The sequence below is a fragment of the Sinocyclocheilus rhinocerous genome, unplaced genomic scaffold (genome assembly GCF_001515625.1).
Source record: "Sinocyclocheilus rhinocerous isolate Xijiao unplaced genomic scaffold, SAMN03320098_v1.1 scaffold795, whole genome shotgun sequence".
Classification (NCBI taxonomy): domain Eukaryota; kingdom Metazoa; phylum Chordata; class Actinopteri; order Cypriniformes; family Cyprinidae; genus Sinocyclocheilus; species Sinocyclocheilus rhinocerous.
In genome coordinates this window covers 1,162,291-1,171,157 of record NW_015630361.1, presented here as the reverse complement: position 1 = coordinate 1,171,157, position 8,867 = coordinate 1,162,291, and the positions used below count along the sequence as shown (strand labels likewise).

The 8,867-nt window shown below is 40.4% G+C and overlaps 1 protein-coding gene across 1 annotated transcript in view; it reads left to right on the top strand.

Moving 5' to 3' along the window:
- Positions 1-8,562, top strand: part of LOC107740280 (NFX1-type zinc finger-containing protein 1-like) — a 15,138-nt gene extending 6,576 nt beyond the window's left edge. Inside the window, exons 9-16 of the mRNA XM_016552659.1 lie at positions 549-692; positions 1,845-1,956; positions 2,633-2,919; positions 3,224-3,363; positions 3,834-4,134; positions 4,267-4,377; positions 5,417-5,512; positions 5,651-8,562. Of these exons, the coding sequence (XP_016408145.1) occupies positions 549-692; positions 1,845-1,956; positions 2,633-2,919; positions 3,224-3,363; positions 3,834-4,134; positions 4,267-4,377; positions 5,417-5,512; positions 5,651-8,104 (3,645 nt within the window). The 3' untranslated portion in view covers positions 8,105-8,562. The remainder of the gene's footprint in view (positions 1-548; positions 693-1,844; positions 1,957-2,632; positions 2,920-3,223; positions 3,364-3,833; positions 4,135-4,266; positions 4,378-5,416; positions 5,513-5,650) is intronic.
- The last annotated feature ends 305 nt before the right edge of the window (positions 8,563-8,867 follow it).

Here is an 8,867-nt window from a genome sequence, read left to right as displayed (position 1 = left end):
ATATATATATTTATTATTATTATTTTTTTAAATATGTCTAAATAGAATCAACATTTATTTTTAGTTATTTTAGTACTTTATTTAAACTAAACGAAAATTAGAAATGTTGCCTTAGCACATAGCTGAAATAAAATAAGTGTCTTTATATTTTATATTAGTTCATTTAACAGTTGCTTGCTATTATTACTATTATTATTATTATTATTATTATTAATGATTTTAGTTTTAGTTAACCATAATAAACCTGCTGTAAACACTTAGGTTTTGAATAAAAAAGTTTAAATTGACACAAGAGTGAATAAATTATGAAAACCCTCTTTATTTTTGAAACTGTTCCTAAAAAAACATTAAATGTCTGGTTAATGTAATGTTTAATATAATGATTAGATGCAACGTGTGATTGTGCTATCAGCCATGTGCATAACACGTTATCGCATGTTTTTATTAGTAAATCATTCTTGTAAAAATGGCAGAAGACGAATCCAAAAGTTGTCTGAGAACAGTTATTTGCCAGTTATGTTCTAATGGGTTGTGCTGTATGTCCACAGATCTACACACAGATGGAGGCTGCGCAGGAGCTCTTAAAGAGACAATCCGTTCAGCTGGAGTGCAGTTTGCGTGGCGTCCTTAAAGAAGACTTCCTGGAGAGTTACATCTCTTCTCAGCACTGGGCCAGTCTGTGTCTACAGCCAGTGAGTGCCACACACACACACACACACACAGAGGCTCTGAAACGCTTTGCCACAGCTGTCAGACATGCCATTCATAAATGGTGTATACAGACCACGATGAAGCTATATTTTGCAGTATGATATTTTACCCTGAACATCTGAGCTAAACAACGGCACAAGCTAGTATGCCGTTTCGTCAATTATAATCAGACAATCATTCTTTAAACAGTGTAGTATGTTGCAGTTCCCAATGAGACTGCATTTGGCATTCAGCAGCTGTGAATTTCAGACCTATAAATCTACTGTATCGTATCTGATATGCAAATTTCTAAGGCCTTTAAATTATCAACACGATCAAAACTTAGCTGTAAAACCGGTTACACAAAACTTGCTGCTCACAATCAACTCCGTGCCTTCTGTTGTCTGATTGGTAGTTTATACTTTTTTTTTAGCCAAAGTAAAAGGTATTTTAGTGTAATTGTACAAACATCCAGCTTCAGCTGGTGCTTCTCTTGTTTTTAAAGATTCCTTTAAATCCACCAATTGCACCAAGTTTCAGATTTTTGCTCAGTTTGGGCCTCTGAATAAAACAGCTGTTTTTCACCCATATTCACCCTATATCATACTACATGTGACCCTGGATCACAAAACCCAGTCATATAAGGGTCAATTTTTCGAAATTGAGATATATGCATCATCTGAAATCTGAATAAATAAGCTTTCCATTGATGTATGGTTTGTTAGGATAGGACAATATTTGGCTGAGATGCAACTATTTGAAAATCTGGAATCTGAGGGTGCAAAAAAAATCTAAATATTGAGAAAATCATCTTTAAAGTTGTCCAAATGAAGTTCTTAGCAATGCATATTACTAATCAAAAATGAAGTTTTGATATATTTACGGTAGGAAATTTACAAAATATCTTCATGGAACATGATCTTTATTTAATATACTAATGATTTTTGGCATAAAAGAAAAATTGATAATTTTGACCCATACAATGTATTGTTGGCTATTGCTACAAATATACCTGTGCGACTTAAGACTGGTTTTGTGCTTCAGGGTCACAATATGAACAATAAAAGCCTGTATCAAATATGATACGCAAACCTGAAATATGTACATATGCTTGTACTCAATAATTTGCAAAATCTTCTTTCCTTCTGTGTTAGGTGTTAGATGGATTTGAGAGTGTGGGGAAAAAGAAGCCTTCAATGATAGCGGAGTGGCTCGGCATCGGATTCTGTGGTTTTTTGCAGGGGCCACAACCAACAGGTGGAGCGGGTGAGAGACTAATAGACTAACAACATTCATTTTTATGCTCTGTATGTGGTAAAATAAACTGTGGATTGAAAAATACTCCACAACATCATTAAAGTTCAGTTCTTTCAGCGCATGCTCATTAAAGAAAGGAATGGCTGTTTTATGGGATTTCCTTCATTCTTTAATGCACAATGATTTTCTCTCACCACTGAGATGCAGTATTTATTATCATTTATTAATTGATGCAACAACTGCCAAACTATTTATAAGACAAAGTATTCTGCATTACCTAGTTATTGGCATAAATACAGTGCCAGTAATATATTTTTTTCTGCAGCTCATCAGAGCCTCTTTCTGGTTGAGGCCTAGTCTATCTGTGTCTCAAATGTGTCTCCACTTGTGATCAGTTTTCATGACCAAGCACATCATTAAAATAAACCATTTAAATTTTGCATGTTGATAAAGCACAAAAAAACTAAAGTTGGATGTGCTTCACATCTGTGTCCCGATATGTTGATTTTAAGCAAACTAGAGATATTTTCTTAAGTTTTGTGCAAGCTGAGAAGGTGGTTTTTCAATGTTGTTTGAAATCAGGACATATAAAGGCTTACATTACAAATCTGGTATGACAATAAACGTATGCCAGAAGAATAAATGGCAAATTCAGCATTGCAATCCTTTCTCGCTTTCTTCTCAGAGGCGGCAGATGAAGACGGGGCACAGCTGGAGGATGAGGAACTGATAGATATCGATGAAGAGGCGGATCTGATCCAGGCTGAGAGGATAGTGGTGGATGCGGAGCACGGGGATAAAGACTGGAAAAAGCTGAGACGAGAAGAGAAAAACATCGCTGACATGGCTGAGTTGATGCTGGCTATGAACCTGAATTTTGCTGAACCACAAGAACCAGCCCAGAATCAGGCTCAGGCTCAGGCTCAGGTCCAGAGTCAGGCTCAGAATCAGACTGAAGAAGAGGAATGGCAGGTATGAGAATTCGTGCATTATTTAATCATTTATATTGGATTGAAAACAGTTTACATTATATTCATAAAAATGTACACACACACACACACACAAACACACACACAAACTTTGTCAAACTAAAAAAAAAAGCATCATACAAGCCAGGGTTATGCAAGAATTTAAATAACCTGTTTTACTTGGAAATATTTTACACTGTAAAAGAAAAATGGCTTGTGAAATTTCATGTTGATTGTAAGGCATTGCTGTGCACCATGTGTGTTGTTGTGATGAGCTCGGTGCTACTTTTCTGCTGATGTGTGCCTAGGTGCAAGGCCACCAGAAGAAAAAAATGAAGCAAATGGCTAAAAAAGAGCTGAGGAAGACTTCAGCCGTGAGTGTGGAAGAAGAAAGACAAATCAGGGATGTGTGGATCCTCAGTCTGAAAGACAGATGGAGACTGTATCGGTAAGACACACACACACACACACACACACACACACACACACAGGCTTGGGAATGTCATTTCATTTTGATTGTAAAGGCATTGCTGTTCACCATTTGTGTGTTGTTGTGATGAGCTCAGTGCTACTGTTCTGCTGATGTGTGTTCAGATGCAAGGCCACCAGAAGAAAAAAATGAAGCAAATGGCTAAAAAAGAGCTGAGGAAGACTTCAGCCGTGAGTGTGGAAGAAGAAAGACAAATCAGGGATGTGTGGATCCTCAGTCTGAAAGACAGATGGAGACTGTATCGGTAAGACACACACACACACACACACACACACACACACACACACACATACATTCCCTGCACTAGATGGCAGCATTCACCTACAAACTTCTTTATGCCACTCCAGTGAACTAACAAGATTCAAAATGTAAAATATAAACCATCTAGATTAGATTCATGCTATAAACATCTTTGTTTTCTCCTTCAGTCTTTGGGTTTTGCGCTACCGGAGTTATCTTCGCTCTGAGGCCCTCGCCTCTGAGAAGGAGTATCAGGACGCAGCGGAGCGGCTCAATGAAATCCGCCGTCGTGAGGATCTGTGTGTGCTGCAACAGGCTCGGGTCGTGGGTATGACCACCACAGGAGCGGCTAAATACAGACAGGCTCTGCAGGAGCTGCAGCCCAGACTGGTGATCGTGGAGGAGGCGGCAGAGGTGTTGGAGGCGCACACCATCACCACCCTCAGCAAAGCCTGCCAGCACCTCATACTGATCGGAGATCACCAACAGGTAGAAAGCACTTCAATTATTTTAAATATAATAATATTAAATATTTATGAAATAAATATTTAGTATACTGCATAAACAACCATAATGATTCCATGTGTTAACGCATGTCTTTATGCATTTTAATCTGCACAGTTGAGGCCTAGTGCAACAGTGTACGACCTTGCGAAGAATTTCAATCTGGAAGTGTCGATGTTTGAGAGGCTTGTCGGAGTCAACTTTCCATTTGTGCGCCTTAACTACCAGGTTAGTTTCTGTAAAATCGCATCAGCCATTTAAGGGTAGCACTTAATTTTACAGTCCTGTTCCGCATGTACATACTATGTACTTGTTATAGTAATTAAAATAACTGGGTAATAACTAGGAATTAACCCTGAACCCTGAACCTAACCCTCAACCTAATAAAAATGTCCTGATAATTTACTCAACCCCATGTCATCCAATATGTTCATGTCTTTCTTTCTTCAGTCGAAAGGAAATTAAGGTTTTTGAGGAAAACATTCCTGGAATTTTCTCCTTATAGTGGACTTCAACTGGGATCAATGGGTTTATGGTCCAAATTGCAGTTTCAAATTGCAGAGGAATTAGGGTCTTTTCTAGCAAAACTATCGTCATTTTCTAAAAAAAACCCCAAAATATTTATTTACTTTTTAACCACAAATCCTTGTCTGATTCCTCGGCTGGCATTGTGTAGAACCCTTTGATGCTGCGTTGAAACTGCAGTTTGGACCTTCAACCTATTGATCCTTATTGAAGTCCACTATATGGAGAAAAATCCAGGAATGTTTTCCACAAAAACCTAAATTTCTTTTCAACTGAAGAAAGAAAAACATGAACATCTTTGATGACATAGGGCTGAGTAAATTATCAGCAAATTTTAAATTCTGGAAGAGTGAACTAATCCTTTAACCCATGTAGATACCTTATACTACCAGTACGTTCTTGGGCAAGTACACTGTAAGTACACGTACTGTAAAATAAAGCGTGACCCCTAACCCATGTAGTTACCTTATATTATCAGTACTTTCTTAGGCAAGAACACTGTAAGTATAGGTAAGTGCACATACTGTAAAATAGTGTAACCCCTAACCCATGTAGTTAGTTATTATTATCAGTACTTTCAAGAAAGAACACTGTAAGTATAGGTAAGAGCACATATTAAAAATAAAGTGTAACCCATTTGATTTAATATTTATTGATGTCAGTCATTTTTCTAGTGAATCGTGTGCTAAAGCAACATAAACAACAATCCTGTTCTGTTTATTTCTTTTGCAATGCATTCTAGCATCGCATGAGGCCAAGCATCGCTCGACTGTTGACTCCTCATATCTATGAAACTCTGGAAAACCACCCTTCTGTGCTTGAGTATGACAATGTTAAAGTAAGTCATTTAAGCAAATACAATTGCATAACCTTTTATTATAATATTACATCAGCCCAGACAGATACTTATCGCAGTTTGCTAAAAAGTAAATGATGTACTATTATTTACTTGACACCTGCATCTTATGGTCTACAGGGGCTTTTGACAAATCTCTTTTTCGTGGATCATTGTCACTTTGAGGAAGAGATTAAGGATGGACGGAGCCACCAGAACCCTCACGAGGCTCAGTTTGTTGTCGCGCTTTGCCGCTACTTGCTGCTCCAGGGCTACAAGGCTTCCCAGATCACCATTTTGACGACCTACACCGGACAGCTTCACTGTCTGCGTAATCTCATGCCCTCTCTGAAGTTCGCTGGAGTTAAAGTCCATGTCGTTGACAAATATCAAGGGGAGGAGAACGACATTATCATATTGTCTCTGGTGCGCAGCAATCTACAGAGGAGAGTTGGCTTCCTGAACATATCAAACCGTGTATGCGTTGCCCTTTCTCGTGCTAAGATGGGTCTCTATTGTATCGGAAATATGGAAATGCTCAGCTCCGTTAAGCTGTGGAGCAACATTCTTCACACTCTGAGAGAGCAAGGACAAGTGGGTCGTGCTTTGACGCTGAGTTGTCAGAACCATCCGGATAAACAGATCCATGTGTCCTGCAGTGAGGACTTCAAAGGTGCTCCTGAAGGTGGCTGCGATCAGCCCTGCGATTATCGCCTGGATTGTGGCCATGTCTGCACCCGTATGTGCCACCCATACGATGCTGAGCACAAGAAATACAAGTGCACCAAGGACTGCCCTAAGGTGCTTTGTGAGCTGGGCCACAGATGTACACGTCGCTGTCACCAAGAATGCGGTAAATGCCAGGTACGCGTAGACAAGATAATTCCGTCATGCAAGCACAATCAGAAGGTGCCTTGTCACCAAGACCCTGAAACATTTGTCTGTCAAGAACCTTGCCAAAAGACCCTCCCATGCGACCATCCCTGCAAGGCAACTTGTGGAGAGTCCTGCTCCACTCAGTGCATGGTAAAAGTTGAAATGCAGTTGAAATGTGGACATATGCAGGAAGAACCATGCTACATTTCCAGAGACCACAAAAGAGAGCCAAATTGTAGATCTAAATGTGGCACCACCTTGAAATGTGGCCATCCTTGCCCGGGAACTTGCTATGGATGCTGTCAAGGTCGCCTGCACAAAGCATGCACCCACAAATGCCAACAAACCCTCGTGTGTTCTCATCGGTGTCGGGAGCCTTGTGTGAGAGATTGTCCACCATGTTCGGTTCGCTGCGAGAACCGTTGCATCCACAGCGCCTGCATGAAGACTTGCGGTCAGCCTTGCGCCCCTTGCAACGAACCCTGCGAATGGCAGTGCCCTCACCACAGCTGTACCAAGCTGTGTCACGAACCATGCGACCGTCCACCTTGTTCTGTTCCCTGTAACAACACCTTGCCCTGTGGACACCGCTGCATAGGTCTGTGCGGAGACCCTTGTCCCAATAAGTGTCGCATTTGCCATAAGGATGAGGTCACGGAGATCTTCTTCGGCAATGAAGACGACCCGGATGCTTGTTTCATTCAGCTTGAAGATTGCAAGCACCTGTTCGAGACTACAGGAATGGATCAATATATGAATCTTGACGAAGACCAAGACGCTGAATTGGATCAAAGGGCGATCCGACTCAAGGATTGTCCAAGGTGTCGCACTCCCATCCGTAGAAACCTTCGGTATGGCACTCACATCAACCGCAGCCTGGCAGCCATCGAGATGGTCAAGGAGAAGATCAATGGTGTGCCGGATGTGAGCAAGCGAAAGCAGGAAGTCCTTAGCTTGCAACTGCGTAGGAAGGAGATTTTGAAGAAGCATCTTCCCGACAAGTTTGCCTTCCTTAAAGAGAAGCTCAAAACAAAGGACCTTTCACTCCAACAACATTGGCATCTCGAGAACTTGATGACCTACCTCGAGAGTGTTGGGAAACTGAAAGCAATGCAAGAAGAACACATGTCTCTCCTTCTGGATAAAATTTGGCCGTTCTCTAGCAAAGTTGTAGAAGTCTTGAGATTCCTCTTAGATCCGACTCAGAGGTTTTCAGACCAGCAGATTGCAGATCTCGAACGTGAATTGAAGAGACTCTCCTACCTGGCTGAGCTCAACGTGCGCTGTGGCATGTCACCGATCAGAAGTAGTGTTTATAGCACAGAGATCCAGCAATTAAGAGAGATCCTGGAGGACACTTTGCCTTTCTCCGAGGGTCTAGAACGTACAGTCAAGCAGATGTTTACGGACCTGGACACCAAACTGCCACGCAGTGGCCTGGGCATCACTGATGAAGAGAGGGAGTTAATACTCAAAGCCATCGGTTTGAATAAAGGCCATTGGTACAAATGTCCCAATGGGCACGTGTATGCAATCGGTGAATGTGGGGGTGCGATGCAACAAAGCAAATGTCCTGAATGTGACGCTGCTATTGGAGGCACTAATCACAATCTCATTCAGGGAAATGCTGTGGCGACTGAGATGGATGGCGCAGAGCATGCTGCCTGGTCAGACGCTGCCAACTTGGCAAACTTCGACCTGCAAAACTTTGAAGATTGAAATTCTTAGGTACTGTTGTCTTCTGTCTGCTGATAGGGTTTTAATCTGGTTAACACAAATCAATGCTGCTTTTAATCGGGTAAGGCGGTAGTTGCATCTTTAGCAGAGCAAGTTTTAATTTAACAGTTAGCAAGAACTTTCAAAATGAACTTTTTCTCCACACTTGCCACTGATCTTTTTTGTACCTATGATGAGGAAAAATTTCATTTTATTTTTTTTCCCGCTTATATGTACATTTGTTAAGCGGGACTATCAAACTAGTCGATCTCTTGATGAAATGCTCCTCTCACTTGGATTTTGATCCTCATAAATTCTGGAATTTTAGCTTCCTAGCAAATTTTCCATTAACATAAAATATTGAAGAAGATGCAGATTATACTTGATTTGCTCATGTCAGATTAAAAATGTGACACAAGAGTCAAAATTGTTGCTACTGCCTGCTAAATGGCCAATAACTGCATCTTCATATTTCAGTTCATTAGCTTTTAAAAACATTCTGGAATTATAACAACAGTGATAAAATAAGCACTTTGTGGTTGTTTTTAATAACGTATTGTATATATTATCGAAATCAGTCTCAAAAAATAGATGTGGTCCTGAATGCTGGATCCTGATTGGTCAATATGGCTAATGTACTTAAATACATTTTGTACTTGTACAATTATGTACTTGATCCAGATGCGCTAACATACACAATGAAATCACCAACGATTAACAGTAGCCTACATGTTATAAACTGTATATGCTCACAGAAAAAAATAGC